The sequence below is a fragment of the Triturus cristatus genome, chromosome 1_1, assembly GCF_964204655.1.
Source record: "Triturus cristatus chromosome 1_1, aTriCri1.1, whole genome shotgun sequence".
Taxonomy (NCBI): Eukaryota; Metazoa; Chordata; class Amphibia; order Caudata; family Salamandridae; genus Triturus; species Triturus cristatus.
In genome coordinates this window covers 1,304,624,392-1,304,643,231 of record NC_140579.1, presented here as the reverse complement: position 1 = coordinate 1,304,643,231, position 18,840 = coordinate 1,304,624,392, and the positions used below count along the sequence as shown (strand labels likewise).

The window sequence follows — 18,840 nt, the reverse complement described above, 5'->3', positions numbered from 1 at the left end:
TCCCAAGTTAGATGCTGCGGCCTAGCAGTGAGCACTTTGGTGGACTTTCAGAGTTTCGCTACCTTTAACGTCTGACAGACGGCTCTTCAATGGCGAACATATCTCCATCTTCCAAGCCACCCCAACAACGCCACTTACTCTAGGTCGGTCCATCACACCCACTCTGTCCACAAGCCTGGCTTGTTCTGGGTGCGCTGCTCCATGGTGCTGTCCGCTGCCTGCTGTGCACACCTGCTTGTGCTGGCCCACTGCCGTGGCCCTTGTTGTGCTACCTTGTGCCCCTGCCTCTTGTTCTGCTGGGGCTTTGCGCACCGTCGCCTTTCTTCCTATGCCTGCGTTCCTTGGCTGCGGAGCTGTTCCTGCCTTGCCGGATTCCTTGCGGCTTATGCCTGTTCCGCTGTCCTCTGTCACTGTGTGTGTTTTCCTGCGGCAGGCTCTGCCTCCGGTCCTGCCTCTTCTCCATGGAGTTGGGGTCGTTCTTTCCTCCTGAGTGCTCCTCCGCAAGGAGGGGGGAAATAAAGATAAAATCTATAATTGAGGAACAACCTCTTCCTCTGAATGTTGGTACTTGATGGTTGGTAACGTGTGAAGCACCCACAGCATCCATAACGTTGAAGAGATTATACGAGCTCAAGAATGCAGCCAACTCTGTACCCCTGCGAGAGTGGGGACCTGAATTGTGTGTACCTACACCATGCGGCGTATCTATAAGGTTCGCATTAAAATCACCACCCAAAAGAATGCCAGTGATCCCATCTGAACCTTGCTGGCAATCTAAATTAGAAATAAAATCAAAGAGCTCAATAAAATTCCTATTGGGAATAGAATGAAAATCATTATTGTAAAAATTCATCAGATAAAAAGAGACTCCTTTTGTAAATCAAAACTTGGAAGATGCGGCTGTTGGTTGATAAAACCTTAAAACTTCCTCCAGCGGCAATATTAATCCCGATGAATAGGTCCCCGATGGTCGGACAAATTTGGGGGTGGGGCCAACTATGCCAAAACAATGAAACCCCTCAATATGTAATTCACGAGTGGCCCAGGTCTCTTGAAACATAACTACGTCTTGTTCCGTTATTAAACGCAGCCAATCCAGGTCACCAAGCCTCAACTGTTAATCTGCTACATTCCAGTTTAAGACACTCAGATTAGTATCAGCATTGACCTTATTTATAGGTTGCTGGTCAACTGACATGACGATGTGGGCTGTAGGTACAGTACCGAAGAGATTTTCTGCATGATGTGGTTGGTCTACCAATAAAGGTGGTTGTCAATCCTGAGCATCCAGATTAGTAAGGGCCTGAAACCTGTTGGTTACCAAAGGCGGTGCATAAACATTCCTAATAGGTGTGAGTTGTGTTTTGTAAAAATAACCTAGGGGAAGCGCACAAACACTGGAGCTTTGTGTAACTGGTTGCTCATGGATGCTTAATAGGCGGCGAACCATGTGGGGCCTGCGAAAATTAATAACAATACAGTCACCATTTATGTTCTTAGGAGAATGACCAACCCACCATAGTCGTCTGGCCATAGGAATCTCATTCATATCAGAGGGATGGAATATTTTGTGTTTACTTAACCAATCCACAGACTTGTTACCTAGGTCAACCCAAGACTCCATCTGGTCCCCAGTTAGATTTGGGACACCAGCCAGAACCAACACATAAGGACAAGAGGCTGGGGGTAGGCTCAAAACATTGGCATTGGGTCTCAGGCAGCTACTCCTAGAGCAGTCCGTGGCACTCCTACTTGGGTCACTTAAATTAGTGCCAAAATGTGGATGCTTATGGTGACTGCTACCTGGATCTAGAATATTTACATTAGATGCTCGGGCATGTCTTGTAAATTCCTCTGCTCAAGACTAGGATATAACACAGGAAGTTCGTTTGAGTTACAGCATTGTAGACAAGAATTAACAGATGGAATGTCTTTATGCAGAGTGGAACTTGGCAATTGTGGGTCGGACCCAAGGTTATTAGCCACCGGCATTAAGGAAATTCCCCCCACCCCTCCCCCAATGTCATCGCAAACACGGTTCACCTTGCTGCCACTTAGAGTATCTATTGCAAAATCCATGCGTTTTAACTTTCCCCAGAGGAGATCAAAATTCCTATCAATCACCTCTTTAATATGAACCAGTGCCGTTTCCAGAGCTTTCTCTACAATGTTTACGAGAGCAACGTCCCCAACAGTGTATGCATCAATTCCATGTCATGGTTGGTGAAAAACGGCGTCTGTGTTGGTACCCGTAGAGTTAGTTAAAATGGCTATGTGATCAGTTACAGGATTGACAGACCGAGGGCCCTTTGTACTTTTTGTTTTTAAAGTCCCTGCGCTCCGCTTCTGTTTAATCGGTGGTGCTTTCACCTTGGTGTTTCTTTGGGACTTAGCAACCTGTGCTCTGGTGTTAATAGAAGACACAACTGGGGCAGCCATATTAGATACATCCAGATTTGGCAGAGAGGAATTCGGGGAAACAGAACGAATCATAATAGGCGGTGACTTTTGTGGAGTTGAATGTGGTGCACTGCCTGAATTGGGGCCACCTAGTGATAAACGTGTCTGTAACGTTGCGGGGTCCAAGGAAAGGCAGAACTCGGTCATTTCAATTTCGTGGGTCAACAGAGATTCCGCCCTAACGATGAATGCATCTCAAGTCCCAGCTACTCCTCTACGTTTATTCATGTAATGACAAACTCAAGTGGCCCAGATGCAAGAGTACGATACAACACAAATGGCAGGCCAGGAATAGCAATAGGCTTCACAATACCTGTGGGCTTCAAGAAAAGATCAAATGCCAGAGAGTAGATATCAGAGGGGTGGCTCAGCCCACCCTCCTCCGGGCTTCGGGCTTGGACAGGCCCACCCTTGGCCCGGGCTTTGCCTGGGCATGCCCGCACGTGTCCCGTGCTGCAGGCGCCCTGGCTGCTGTTTTGACGGCCTCCAGGCGCTCTCCTAATGTCAGCGGCATGCACGCCGCAGGTGGTGCAGGGAATCTTAGTCCCCCTGTGCCTTCGTTATCGGAAGTCCAGCGCCCAGCACCCCTGTACGGAGATAATGGCAGCAGCAGGTATGGCAGATTTCCAAAAGATCCCAGCGCTGCGGGAGCCCTGGCCGCTGTTTTGTGGGCCTCCCGGTGCTCACCTGACAGCGGCGTGCGTGCCGCAGGTGGTGCAGGGAATCGTAGTCCCCCGTGCCTCCGTTATCTGAGGTCCAGCACCGAGCAGCCCGGTACGGAGATAATGGCAGCAGCAGATATGGCAGATTTCCAAAGTGGTCTGAGAATGGAGGGTGCTGGGCAAATTGCTTCTGAAGTAGTGTTTAGATTTGCTGAAGAGGTGGTCTGCAAGGTTATCACACAGGGCTTTGGGTAGTTGGATCACCCAGCTTGTGGAATTCTGAAAGAATCCTGTAATTTACGTCTGGGAGCAATATGCTTTGGAGCTCCAGTGCGAGTAGTAGTCTTTTTAGTTTTTGTGATGGTCAATTTCTAGATTGTTGCATTCCACTGGAAGTGGAGCTTGCCATTGTAGTCATTTGACTTCTTCTCATTGACATTCCAAGGTTGTATTTTCTGTCTTCAGTGTTTTTATATCTGTGTTGTCAGTTTGTCTTTGGTCTATGGTTTGGGCACTTGGAGTCATTCGAGGTGTCAGGCAGAGGCCAACAGCAAAGTCCACTGCCAGTCCATTTGACACTGGTCCATTGGGATTCTTCACAGGCATGTCCTGTAAAGCTTTTCTCTGTTCCCAGAGTCATCTAGGGCATCACTCTTATGATTCTTGGTGATTTTTCTGTTCTTATAATTTCAAGTGGAAGGGTGTCCAACCTCCACAGAGGCTTCCAACAGGTCACAATTGTCGAAGGCAGCACGGTTATACTTCCTGATATTCTTTCAGTCCAGCAGAATTCTGAGGAAGGGTGGGTGAGGGTCCAGCTTTGTAGGGTTACCAGCCTGAGGTTGAGGGGGATTCTAAGACACTCCTAGTCCCTCTTTGACCAATGGAGTAAATGTTCTCCAGTCCACGCTTCTACGTTTTCAGTACTTTCTGTTTGCCTTACTGCAAACTGTCACTAAGTGCAGTGTGCAAAGTGCAACGTGTCAGGGCAAATCCAAGATGGCCAAACCCTCCAGCCACTCTAAACTTGGGCTCTGAGAGCTGGGGTGTGTAGAGGAGTGCACATTGGATATTACTATTGTTCTCCCACACCTAACACAATATCCAGTTTGAGGCAACTCCTGGGACAGCAACATAAAATGAGACAGAAGTCTAGAAAGACAGGGAAGGGTCCTTCAGGAACCTGATAACGGATACACAAGAATTGTGATCTGGCCTGTTTGATCCCTTGCAAAGACACAAAAGCTTTACATGTGCCACAGACAGGGCTGTTGTGCATGATTTGGCATTGTTGTACCCAGTGGATGGGCAGCAGCAGCCCAACTGTGAATATTCTGCTGAGCTCATGCCCATTCAGGGTGACCTGTCAATCAGAATGGTCCATTATGAGGCTTCAAGAAGGAATTCCAGTTAAGCAGCTGCAGGCTAAGGCTAATGAGTCTACACTGGCTCAGACAAGTAAATATACATTTTCTGAAAGTTATACTTCCTAACTAGTCAGAAAAATATCTGGCTTTACCAATTAATTGGATTTTTAAAAACAAAACTTTTTCTGTTGCTGTTTCTACTGGATAATGCAGAAATAGTGATTTAATCTATTTTACTAGTATTCCCAACTGGAACAGCTAAACCGAATATAATGACAGTCGTATTTGATGATTTATTCACAGGAGGTACGTGCTAATATTAATTTAGGCATGTACCACGTCCAGGCATTATCTATTTTATGGGCAATAAGGTAATTTTAGGAATTATTTATTTATTTATTGCTTAAAACCAGGTTTGTAGGCCTGTAATAGTCTATTTTTAACAGATCTATCTGCAACCATGAGAGCTGACACGCTGCAGGGAGCTAACCTTCATATAAGGCATGTGTCATGTTTTCAGGGTCACAATGTGGATGGTGCAATTTAGCGCTTCGGTGCATATGTGGCATTTAATTTCTCCATACCATATGTGTAGTTTCTACACCATAACACAATGGCCTTATAGTAAATATAAATATGCCAAATGGGATCCTAAGCCCATTTCAACTAGGGATCAGGTCACGTACATTGGGCACTGAATAGCATAGTCCCAGTGTTAGAGTTCAAAATTACTAGCAGGTGAGTCTCAAATAAAAATGAAAAAAAAGGGGGCCGACCACTCAAAGTGTCACTTTGCAATAGGTATGTGGCAAGTTAAGTAACATTTTTGTACTGGGTGCTCATGCACAAAAATGGCTGGAGTCAAAGTGACATCACATGTATTTCACCGTTAATGGCATCACATGTTGCCCCACACATGTGGTATACAATAAAGAAAGCAAGGAGGATTTTTAGAGCTGTGTCTACTTCTGTATTGCGACTTCCTTTCTGACCCCTGTGGCACGAGGGGTAGAAAGGGCTGGTCTCTCTAGTAAACCCAAATTGACGTCCATGTGTGGTTTGGGATTGACATGTATAACCAGTCTTGGGCGCTCAATTTCTGCCCTTTTCTGTGATTGATGTGTGTCCCAAAGTGGCAAAGGTATGCCCAAACATGGGTCCCATGCTCACGATTCCACTGGAACCAAGCTACACCTGACTGACGAGCCCCAATCAGGGTGAAAACGGTCTTGGAGTGTTTGTGTTCTGGTTCAGGGAGGGCCTGGCCTGGCCTTGTAGTTTGGGCTGGGCTGTTCCTACTGGAGCAGGGTCAAGACTGATTTGTATATGGCTGAGTCCAAACTGAGGTGGCATGGTGGGCTAAAGAACGATAGGTTGGATTGTTACCTCGAACGAATGAAATGATTTGAATGGAAGACTTATTGCAGGCATTCCTCGCATCACCTTTTGTGAGCTTCATGCATGGTGCTATAGCAATTATTTTGAAATGTGGGTTACATTTCAGTTGTTATGACTATCCAATCATTTTAAAAGCAAGAATATATGATGCGAGTTGGATTACAGAGTACAGCGGAATAAAGATTCAGCATTCTATATGTCCTAGATCTTGGGCAGGAGGTGACCTATGGTGTCGTCCCATGACAGCAAAAAAAGATGTCTCGTATACCAACATACTATCCTGCAAATAACACAACATAATGTGTGCTGGAAGATGCAGCAAAAACTATACATTATCTAAAGAAATGTGTTTACACTGCTCGATTTGCTATTTTCTAAAACTTTCTGTGGGGCTAGAATGTTCAAATACTTTGTAAACGTGATCTTTATTCTCATGTCCTAATAAGTTGATGGACCTGACACTGTGTGTTAAGAATGTGCTGTTTGCCGCATTTGTGCCATAGACTGCCATCTGACATTCCGCACCGCACCTGCTGGCCCAATGTGTGTTAACATAAATCATTTGCCATCATTGTGCTATAATTATGTAAGGGAAAACCTCCACTCCACCTCAAAGCCTTAAATATTTAAAATAACCCTGTTTTACTGTAAACAGTCTTAATGCCAAATGTGCTTTATCACCCCTTTTCGTCCGGAGACACGACTCGCCCTGTGTATTCCGTAGCACTGGAACAGAGAGAGGAGCCCTCCCAGACAGTGCTTAATTTGAGCCGGTGATATCCGGTGTTTGGCACCGGCACTTAATTGTCAGCACCATCGCGCGTGACAGCCTGCCACAAGGTGGCGCTGTCTAGTTAATTTGGAGATGTCCATAACAACAGTTAATTATTAATGGCATATGACTATTACCTGCCGCCCAAGCCATTCTTCTATCTTTGGGGGCCTCAAATAGTCCCAATCGTCACATTTGTTGGAGTGTGATGATAAGTGGTTGTGTTGTTACCATCATTGGCAGCATGGCTGGGGCAATGTGCGGTGGAAGCAACAGTAGGCTCCTGACGAGAGCCCTGGCGCTTATTCTTTTTACAAATTAAGCACTGCCCCCAGGCTATTATCCCCGAAGTGAGTCTAGCTGCGCCCGTGTTCACGTCATAGTTCAAAAAAGTACACTTTCTGGTCTCCAAATCACAAGATATTCTTATTCTGACCACGAAGAACAAGTTGTTGAAATTTATCAGTGCGATTTTTAATGTGCTAAACGTACTCTATGATGGCAGAAGTTATCAAATTAGCACCCTCGATCTGATGCAGTGGGGTCATACAGAATAGAGGAAGACTTTAAAGAAAATAAGTGAGAATGTTAATTTTTTTCCTAAATATGTAATACCATTTTCAACGCTTTGTTACGGGTAATAAGCCCTATTTAGAGAAACACACTCGCTTTTCGAAATGTTTTATTTTGCGAGAGCTAAAGCTTTTAACTTTTATATTGGACCACAGTGCCACTCTGTGGCCAAGTTGTAAAATCATTCTTTCCGCAATAAAATGAATACGGGGACAAAGTCACACATAAGGACAGATAGATAGACAACGTATATTTGTATTCCTATTTTTCTAATTATAGATTTCCTACTTTCCTGAAATTAACAAAATATTTAAGAGTATGTCTCATAATTTTGTGGAAGGGGTAGATTTCCAGGCATACTTATACTTTAATATATTTACTCCTGCAGATTGTTATGATGACGTGTGGCCTTAACCAAAGGACTATGGGACGTTTTACGAATATCTATGATAACTGTATAGCTTATTTCACTTTGTTTTTACATATGAAAAACATGTTGCCAGGTGTAGAAAGGGCTTCTCCTAATTCCCGGCGAAAATATGTGGCTGTTTAGAAGTCTTTATTTACAGCGCTCTTTGCCCTTCTTAAGCATTTTACGACTGTAGCTACATGTGAAAACTGATATGAACAGCAAAAGGAAATGTCTTGGTAACCACAAAGTTTGTTTTGTGTATTTCTCCAACATTCCCCATTGCCAATCCACACAATTTGATATCTTATTCTAGGTAATTGTATAGCAATTTCTATCATTAGTATGACGCTGTAGCGCTTCACTCAACTTTGAACACATCCAACTGTGCGGATTTTCTGAAGTATTAGTGGGAATTTCCAGTCTGAATATTTTGTAAATTCTGATCTAGGGTTCGGGAATTACGACTGTGAAATGTTATTTTATGGTTGTATCTCATGTTAGTGATTTATATAGTGCCTTGTCTTTCATTAGTATGGCCTCACAGCTCACTCCACTTCCAACGGCACAAAGGTTTTGTGATTCGGGTTGCCTTGGTTATTGCATTTTCGGTTTGTTTTTGCTTACGTTGTATTGAAGGAAATACGACAACAACGACGCCAGTTGTTGGTCTAAACTCAAACACTAGCATTCACTTTTATTACTATTCTGTACATCATCAGTCTAAGCAGGTGATGGCTGTCTTGCCCGCAGTTGTGCCTTAAGCGAACTAAGCGCTTTGTGGTGCTTTTGGAACCTAAAAATTGATGTTTCTGTCTCTGGAAAGCCCAAAGCATGAATTCAGCAGAGCCTCCCGTGGAGTGCCTTCTGAGAAGTCGTGCACGTGTGTCAGTGTGCACAGACTGCACACGAGCTGAACGATTCCAGAATAAGGACTTCATTTCAGCTAACGCCATCATCACACTCAAGAGCACCAGAGTCCACCCCATGCACAGAGTACACAGAATGCTTGCCTTATTACTTAAACACGGTAGAACCTATGGAGTGCCATTGACTACACCGCGGGGGCACACGTAAGTAATACTCTCTTCAGGAAACTCTTAAGCAGAGGCCGCTCTCAGCAGTGTGAGTCGGTGCCACTCGGGGGTCGCGTGGCGGCCCGGTGCACGTGCATTCACAACTTTCTACAAGTGGTTGACTCTTGAGTGCCTGCCTTGAACACAGGCTTTCAGGCGGTGGCGCCTAGCAGGTTACAGCTACTCCAACCAAAGTCCAGCAGTTTGTAAGTGACCCAGATCTTCATTGTGTTACTTTTCACGGCTAAATATCCCTGTCGGAAGTGACTCTTAAGTCGATATCTTGTTTGATTGTGGAACTTTATTTCCATCAGTGTAATTTTGAACAATTATACTTTTTTTGCACTGGTCCTAGTCAGCATGAAAGCATCATTTTGGGTGTGTGGGTGTGCTTTTGTGTGAGTGAAAAATTGAAAGTGCGTGTGCAAAGCATGAGAGAAAGACGTGAGCTAAGACAGACTAGAGTATAACATACAGTGCTTAATTTGTAAAATATTAAGTGCCTCGGCCCAAACGTTTGCTCACAAGTGGACACCAGTGCAGCCGAACGTCGTGGTGCTGAATACCAAGACTGCGTAGTCTCAATTCCCTCTCATGCATCTATAATCCACCACTAGATACTCCCTGCCACTCAAACTCACTCCTGTATGTTCTTTTTCATGGCTTTCTCCCTTAGAAACCATTTTTCTGCCCTTCTCTTCCTCCTTCTTTCCTCCTTTTGTGTTTTTCTCCCTTTTTCTGGGTCTACGTCTGAGGTAAAATATGTGCCAGTGCTAAAAAACATAAGTGTTGGTGGGTCCCACCTTCAACTATGGCTCAAATTAAGCACTGGTAGGTTAAGGTGTGTGAGAAGGGAAAGTAAGAGGAGTTTGCAAGAGAAAAGAGGGGACGAAAGAAGGAAGGATTTATGATGAGAAGTGCTTCATTGAGAAATGATGCAAGTCTTAGTGAGATGAGAGTAAGAGGATATGGAGCATGCCAGAAGTTGAGACTAATGGATAAGTAAAGTATAGTTGTGAGAAAGCAAGGTGTAGGGAAATGTCTCTTTTTTGTATGATCACCCCCAAGTTTTTGCATTTGAGCTGCTGGTTTTTCGACTGTGAGAGTGCAGTGAGGTCTACTAACCAGACTTCAATGCCTGTGCCCTGTCCCATGAATAGTTATGTGATAGGAGGAGGTAAAAGGACGTAGATGATAGAATGGGTCAGTAAGTGGAGTACATGAGAAGACTGTAAAAAGTGAGTAAGGGATTAGGTAGAGCGAAGAGAGAAAAACAAAAGGGAGTGAGCGAGGGAGGAAAGGTTAATACGAGAAGGTGAAAAGATAAGAACAATGAGAAGTGATTGAGAAAAGTAAGGTGACTGAATGCCAAAGAAGTAAGCATGAAAGGGGGGAAGGAAGGAAGAGCAAAAAAGATTTGATTGAGGGAGGGAAAGGAATATCTAATAGCGATGGGTAAATAGAGAAAGCAGAAGGGGCAATGCAAGAGTTAGAACATAGAACCATCTTTTTTAGTTTTTGCCATTTTGTCTTTAAATGGCTGTACTGGGCACCGACCTCTGCCTCTTGCTCCTTTCACACCACAAGAAGGGAACATCTCTGCATTGATATTACAAGGCACCAGCCTGTGAGATCGCTGACGTGTGTACATGTGAATGGCAGCAGGTAGATCAACGTGACTGGAGCAAGACTGGAGGATAGAACAGCAGCAGTGACAGCGGTATTCTGAGTTATCACAGGAGGCCTTGAAGGCTATGAGAGAAACATTACTGAAAGCATCACAAGTCAAGGCAGGAGGTATAACCGAGAGTGGCAGCAAGTGTGCTGACATGCAAAGTCATCTAAGTGAGAATTACTGCAGCACTCACAGACTCACTCACTCATCCACCCATACTCTTAGCTCAGTAGCTTATGCACCTTCTCCAGGGATCTCTGTGTGAACTACATGCCACTTATACCTTAACTGTGCACGTTCTGTAATCGAAGTGCACTTGCACTGCTGAGGATGTGCTGAATCTGTTCTGCAAGGAAGGAAGGGAGGTTTGTGCTGTGTCTACTGTGAGACAGGGAGGCTTGTTTTGTTGCGCACATGCTATATGGTTTTCGAGAAAGCAAAGCTTGCGCTGTCTGTCTAATTTGCATCTGTCTTTGTGAGAGGATAGCTTGCACTACTGCTGTTCTGTTGTACCTGTTCCGAGGAGAAGTTTCATGCCTACGTCTGTTGCCTAATCTGTACGTTTTATGTGAGGGCAAGACACTTGCACTGTTGATGCTCCAGTTATATCTATTCTGTGAGGAAGAGAAGCTCGCACGGTTGCTCCTGGTGTTGCACCTCTTCTCTATGTGTGAGAGAAACCCTAGTGCCATTCCTCCTGCTACTGCCCTTTACCTATTTCTTATTTTAGGGAAGCATATACTGCCCCCCCCCCCCCCCCAAATGCTGTGCCTGTGTCGTGCATTAGAAAGATGTGGTATACATCTTTTCACTATACAAAGGCCAAACAATTTTGTCTTTGTAGCCAATATCATTTTGCGAATTGGAATGTTTGAACCTATAATGTATGTCAATGCTTAAACTTGAAAAAATATACTCTAGGATTGCATGCCTTTGCGAGTAAGGGGGTGGAAACAGGTATGAGGCGTGTTCACACCTAGTGGAGATATGTGGAGCAAAGTCTAACAGTCAGTGTATACTTTTATGTTTTCAAAAACTCTGCCCTCCAAAGGAATTGGCAACCAAAATAAATGATGTGATAGTATATCTGTTGTATTTTATTTAATTGGTCACAACAGATTTTATTTATTCATTTTGTTTATAAAGCGCGACAGCTACCTCACACAGAGGTGTCCCGGCGCTATAGCAGGGGAACCAGAATACAGGGGTTGCCTTGGGTCTAGCTCTGGCTAAATAGCCAAGTCTTCAGTGCTTTTCTGAACTCCATTTCAGATTGAATCAGGCGTAGTTTGATAGGTAGAGAGTTCCATAATCTGGTCATTACCACAGTGAATGCTCTGCCTCTGATGCGTGCCATAGCATATCGAGGTACACAAAGCAGATTCTGGGAGTTCGATCTTAGTGATCGTTTTTGTTGGTAGAGGCATATCCATTGCTTAAGGTAGCTAGGACAGCTTCCTCTAAGAGCTCGGAAAACTACAGTCCGGGCCTTAAATTCTATTTGTTTCGCTACAGGTAGCCAATGGAGCTGTCTTAGATGCGGAGAGATATGGTGTCAAAATGGTACTCTTCTGATTAATCTCGCAGCTGCATTTTGCACCATCTGTAGTCTTTTGATCAAATAGGCAGGCAGCCTCAGGTAGAGAATATTCGCATAATCCAGCCTTGATGTCACTGAGGCATGTACAATGATTTGGCGGCAGTTCTCCGGTAGTAAGTATAGGAACTTCCTCAAGCTTCTCAGTTTACCAAAGCATGAGGATGTTATGTGGCGTATTTGAGTGGTGGACTCAAGATCCGTGTCCCATTTTATGCCCAGGGTTAAATAGGTTACAAGGTTAAGGTACCCACTGCAGAGATCTTTGTGTTCTTACCAAGGTCGCCGATATAATAGTCGTAAGATAACTCCAGTGGTTACTGCACTTGCCTGAGAGATCTGTGTGTGTCTAGTCAAAGGACTGATTCATCATGAAATAGTACAGATGGAGATGTGCAGGTGTGGCACCATCCTTCAGAGGCCCCCAGTCAGCTTAGTCTTGTAAATAACTGCAAGATAAGTGCAGTGGCCCCTCAGCACATTCTGCAGGGGGACCCTATCAATTTGCCCTATGCCAGCGTAAGTGTGCCTGCTACAAAGCATAGGTTGTAACATGCAGTACATAGATTTATATTTTTATGTGGATGGCTCAATGGGTTAAGGCTTGCATTGCAGATACCCTGTTGCTACCTGTGGGTCACAAGAAACAATTCCTTGTAGTATAGCTTAGTAAGCATAATGATTTATGAACCAGCATCAAGGAGTTGCATGCATACATGCACAGCTTAAGTTTACAAACTTAGTGTTTTTTTCTTAATGTTTAATTTTTCCAAGGCTACAAAAAATAATTCATTTGGGCAGTGGTACATACTTATTGTAGTGCTATGCTGGTTATTTTTATAATCATTCATTTAGTCGGATACAGCAGACATTCTTACGTTGCATGCATATCACTTTGCATTGAACCCTTGAAAAGTAAAACATCTGCTTCAAAATCAAATTGAGCAATTTGTGAAGTGACAGCAAGCTAGGTGATTTATTTCCTCAATGCCAATGGTTCCAAAGGGTTAAGTTCTAGAATGTTCCCAGCCAGGTTCAGAATCAGATGCAAACAAAAGGAGCGCTGATGGCTATTTAGGTGAGGCATTTGTGTTGGGTCCCACTGGAGTTTAAAATCAGAGGCCTCACTCACCCTTCTGGAGAAAACTTCTCCTTGGGTGTCGCTGCATGTGTCATTAAATTGCCCAAGAACCTGGTTGACACATTTCAGTGGAGCTGGCCGGATCAGGTTGAATCAGAGCTGTTGTGAAAGGAGGGTTATACACTTCTGTAAGTTTCACTCATTTATTTAAGTTCTTCATATATGACCAGCAGGGAAGCAGCTTACACAGCAACTGGCACATATTACAACAATAACATTCCATAGCTCACACGATGATTTAAACATTCTATACAGAATATGTCAATTCCAACTGAGAACCTAAAACATCGTCCCCTTTATACAAAAGTCACATATGAACATGTAAAATTAAATAACACATATGCAGAAACACAAAATAAAACAATGTCAATACGTTCAGTTGTTATAAGTAAGGTAATAAAAATAAATAGTTAATTTCATTTGTAAACACAGAGTATAATTTTAACTCCTAATCCCGCAATTTAGCAGGCACAGCTTGTTTCTTTGACGATCTTCTAATAACATTCCCCCGTAATTCTTTTCACCCGAAACATCCTCTGTTTTGACACACCTAACCAAAGATATTTTCTCTTTGTTCCAACACTTGCCATCATCTAGGGTCATGGCATGTCTTCCCACTCTTCTTACCATCTTGGGCTAGTAAAGCGACTCCTTCCTTTCCCAGAACAAACTTTCTTGACCCGGATTATGCCACTTTCCTTCACCATCAAATTTTTAGATGCACTCATCACATACTTGTCTTGAGCAGCGTTTCACCTCTCTCTCACACCATCCAACGTCTCCTTAGAAAGCATCTCCTTCTGCATCCAAATGTGGTTCAAATTTGACCCCGGAACTCTTCCTTTCATCAAGACAAAAGGTGACACTATGGTTTCTGAGTTAGGTGTAGTGAGAATTGCCCAAAATAAATTTGTTACCTCCAACATCAAGTCTAAACTATTTACCAATTACAATTATATGTTTTCCTTAATTACTCTGTTGCAATGCTCCACCAGACCATTGCTCCTGGGAAGGTGTAATGACTTTGTGATGCGCTTAATCCCAAACCCCTCAAAGAATTCTTCAAACTCCAGGGAGACAAATTGTATCCCATTATGAGAATGAGTTCATCTGCTAAGCATTGCTGCAAAAAATGTGTAATGTTAGTATTGCTATCGGTAGACATCAGATACATTCTGTGTTCCATGATGGTGGTCAGCACAATTTACTAGTTCTGGTAACTCCTTTTCACCATCCCCCAGAAAGCTGTGCAATCCATTTAACATCCTCCATTGCCAGTTGATTATATGTCTGCATTAAAGTTCATAGGAAGACCATGGTGAAACCGGGAAACTATATAATGCAGCTCACCCACTGACCGCGATCTTCCTGCTCCTAGTGAGTTTGGGAGTCCAGTTTAAGAGCGCACTGGCAGCTTCTCGGGCACATTGGGTCCTGAATCGTGCAATTATTTAACCAGCTAATTTATAGATGCATACTCGCAGATCTTCATTGGTAGCCCAGTTTATTGGCTGATGTTGGTCCATGGACTTTTTATGTATTATTTTTATACAAGCCAAGCGATGCTTCCTTCAGTGCTAGTGAGTCGGTCCGTACTGAAATAAATAGTCGTCCTGGTTAGAACTTCAGGCTAGCACTCTCTTCCCAGTTTGAGGGTGCATTATTTGGAAGAGTGATTGAATGGATAGTACAGCTGTCTGCTGACCAATTCTTAGTAATTCCTAAATCTGCAGAGTGGGTTTGGCTCACCTAGAGAAGTATTGCTCTAGCGTCTCATGCTTTTGGATATGTATTGTATCATTCCGCCCTCTAGGAGCTGCTTACAGTGGAATGCATGTGGAACTAGTTAACATCTGAAGAGTAAACTCAACCATCGGACTGTCTCATTTCATTATTTACTGCCTGTATGCATTCTATGCAAAACCATTCCTGATTTGCTACTTTTTTCATCAGATTCGTCAAAGCCAAATAGCCAGGCTTCAAATTGCTACACAGCGTTTGTGCATGCAAAGAGCATTTGTCCATGCCTGCGTTTGTGTACGTTAGTACATTATAGCCAGATTTATTGTTTTTTGGTCATTGCCTGTTTCAGATGCTCTCTATACAACATTGTTTGCTAACTAAACTTCTGTAGGAATGTACCTAGTTGTCTTAAATTATGGAACATTGCCCATAGTTGGGTATTTTAATTAAGTAATGGTGTGGACTCTTGCCTCTGCCATGACAGCATTGCATCAGTTATGTGTCGTGCACCTTATGTTTATACTGTTGTTGTACACAGAAACAGCATTGAACCCACTGGTGGCTATTAATATCTGTTATTTCTATATTGGTGTCTTTTAAGATTGGTGACCAAATTGTTGAAATCAACGGCGAGCCTACTCAAGGTATCACCCACACCCGTGCCATTGAGCTGATCCAAGCAGGGGGAACTAAAGTTCTTCTTCTTTTGAGAGCTGGAACAGGCTTAATACCAGACCACAGTAAGTTGCATCCTTCTGTATTACGCTTTGGTGGTGGGTTCCTGTCGGATTTCGTTGACTTGTAAATTGCATCATGAAAGCAAAACGCTGTGTTGTGTTCATAAACAATGATTTAATCTGCACAGGGTTACTTTTCAAAATCCATAGTGCAAAACGTTAGAGTAAAAGTGCTCTTATGTCTGTCAGTTGATAGTCAATCGATATTTAAACAATTTATTTTAGGTGAGACATATATTTTTACAAAAATCAGATGGAGGTAAAACAGGCGCTCAGGCAGAAGCACTGTCTCCTGTATCTAAATTAGTGCGCTTTTTAAATTTTTATATACAAGTAGTCGCATTTAAACCCTAAACGGGAATAAGGAGTGCGAATGTTATGTTTTCAGATACTCTGCGAAGTGTATCTGTTCTTTCAGTACACAGGATTGTCTGTACACTCACGTTCAAAAACTGTATAATTTGATATCTTAGTAAAACAAACTCAGGTGCTGGCATCCATAGAAGAAGATGGGGACAGTTTACAAAATGGCGAGCAACCAAGTCAGAAGAAACATGAAAATTATACAGGACCTTACAAGTCAAATAACGAGAATTCATTGATCTTGGATGCTGCACTTTGGATTGGATATGGTACAGTAAATATTCCTCTGGGCTTTACATCGGCAGTGGATGGGTGTCCCTTTTTGTGCTCATCATTCCAATCACTGAAGGAAGCCAAAAAGTAATGGGTAGAGTACTTGAATTAATATTATCCACTGTTAATTACCAGGGGTGCATCCCAGTCCATTGTTTTTTGCATACCATGCCACGTGTTAGTAGTCCCAGCAAGTACAAATCAGTCTTGGTCGTGCTCCAATAAGAAAACAGCCCGAACTGCCAGGCCCGGTCCCTCTGAACCGGACTGGCTTCACCCTACTTGGGGCTCTTCAGTTGGGTGAAGCTTTCTTTCAGTGGAACAGTGAGCATGGGACCCACATATGACATACCTGTCGAATTGATGGCATCACACCAAAGTAAATAAAAAAGTGGTGGGTGGAAGGCATGAATGGATCTCAGCCACTCGTTTGGGCTGCATTCCTGTCATTCGTTTTTTTGCTCACCATGCCATCTCACATTAGATCTAGCCATATGAAAATCAGCCTAGGTCCTGCTCCTGTAGGAACAGTTCGGCCCGCACTGCCAGTCCAGGATCTCTCTGAAGCTTAACACAAGCAACCCAAGAACAGTTTCACCATAGTTGGGACACTCCTAGGAGCATATGTGCCCTTTACAAATCTGCTTCATCATCACCGTCTTCAGACGGGTGCAACTTTGCTCCAATAACAAGGTGAGCAAGACTCACTTCTAGCTATACCTTTCGCACTCGGGCGCTGCTCTGAAGTAAATAAAAAGTGGTGGGTGGAATGTTTGAATTAATCTCAGCCACTGGTAATTACTCAGAGCTGCTTCACATTTAATTTATTTTTATCCCTTGAGGTTGGCTTTTTTTTCCAGTCAGGCAGTCATCTTAATGTAAATGTAGGTGATCAGGCACTTCAAAAAAAAAACAGGCTTCTTCAAGTTTTAGAAGAACTGAAGAGTTTCCACAATCTTTATGGTGTATTAACGACCATCAAGTACATATATAATTTGCTAATTACCAGTGAAAAATTAGCAAAAGGGATTGCGCTACGCATAACTCATTTAAGTATCAATGCATGCTGTTCAGATGTCTGAATGATGGATATGGGATCAGTGAGTGTACAGAAAGAGTGTAGCTAAAATAATGTGGAGGGAATGGGACCTAGGCAACTAGGCATCACTTCGCGATTCCTTGTTAATGCAATGTCGCCCTCTCTAACAAAGCTATCTGTGCTAGTGGAAATAATCAATTTTAGACATTGTGCAAAGAGCTTTCAAATTCTATGTTGTTAGGCAAAATCCAGAGAAAACACTATTCCTGCGGACATGATTTAGTGTTCTGGGAATATTGCTTTGATTTTGAGGTTGATCACTTCCAATCTGACTTTACATATTGCATGGCCTTCCTTTTATGTAGATATCCTTTACAGTTCTGTAGTAGGGGATCTCTGTGTATAGTCATAATCTAGAGAATAGTCCCGCCCATGTGCGCGGACCCCGGAGCAATAAAAATAATCTCTTAAGTTGTCAAGCCATGCAGACCTGCAGCTACACTTAAGAGAGAATTCAAAGACAGATAATGCAGCCTATATCCACAGGCTACACTGTCCAGTACTTCAACTAGAAAATTCCACCAACATCCACAAACAGCACTGCCTGCCCAGCTTTTTCCACAGAGAAAAACCTGCCTCCACCAGCAAAAGCCTCTGGAATGATAGAGAGGGAGGAATGGACAGACAAGCCCCATAGACTGCCATTATGTGGCTCAGAACAGGATACTGTGCCTTTAAGAAAACGTTCCAGAACTTTTCCAGTATCCCAGAATGCACAGCAGGTCCCTTCTACTTTCAGTTCTTTTTTCCGGCTCCTGCTAGCAGGACCCTGGAGCATTAGCTCTTCATTTTTTGAGCTTTATATTCATTTTTAGTGATTTTTTTTTTTCTGGATTTTTGCAGTTTCACTCGACGTCTTTGGCCTTTCTCTACATTCTGCTGTGGTTTTTTGGCAGAATTTCTGCAGTTTTCTTGTCTCTATACAATCTGACAAGTGCTTTGATTGCGGTAGGAAATAAAGGCCAAAGCTGAAGCTCACAGAGTTTGTCTTCTGTGCTTGCCTGTGTCTTATGTCTTTGACAACTGTCTAGGCATCTTCTTCAGCCTCTGGGTAAGGAGAGGGTAGGTCCTCTACCACGTCCCATGCTGTGTCCTCGGGGGTTTTTCCCCAGTAGGAACGCGACTGAAAAACGACGCGATTCCTGTCAGCATCGAGGACGGTGACGTCGAGAGCTGGTATGACACCGATATGCTGTCCGTCGACCCAGGACTCCGGACGACGCGACATCAGAAGCCCACGTCAAGGAGTAGACCTCGACGTCGAGGTGATGCTTGACGTCGAGGTGATGCTTGACGTCGAGGTGATGCTTGACGTCGAGGTGATGCTTGACGTCGAGGTGATGCTTGACGTCGAGGTGATGCTTGACGTCGAGGTGATGCTTGACGTCGAGGTGATGCTTGACGTCGAGGTGATGCTTGACGTCGAGGTGATGCTTGACGTCGAGGTGATGCTTGACGTCGAGGTGATGCTTGACGTCGAGGTGATGCTTGACGT

At 43.6% G+C, this 18,840-nt stretch overlaps 1 protein-coding gene across 7 annotated transcripts in view; it reads left to right on the top strand.

The window, feature by feature from the left end:
- MAGI3 (membrane associated guanylate kinase, WW and PDZ domain containing 3) overlaps positions 1–18,840 on the top strand; it is a 2,362,625-nt gene that overhangs the window by 2,304,036 nt on the left and 39,749 nt on the right. For all 7 annotated transcript variants that reach the window (XM_085653126.1, XM_085653134.1, XM_085653154.1 and 4 more), the window contains one exon: positions 15,475–15,613. In XM_085653126.1, coding sequence (XP_085509252.1) covers positions 15,475–15,613 — 139 coding nt within the window. The remainder of the gene's footprint in view (positions 1–15,474; positions 15,614–18,840) is intronic.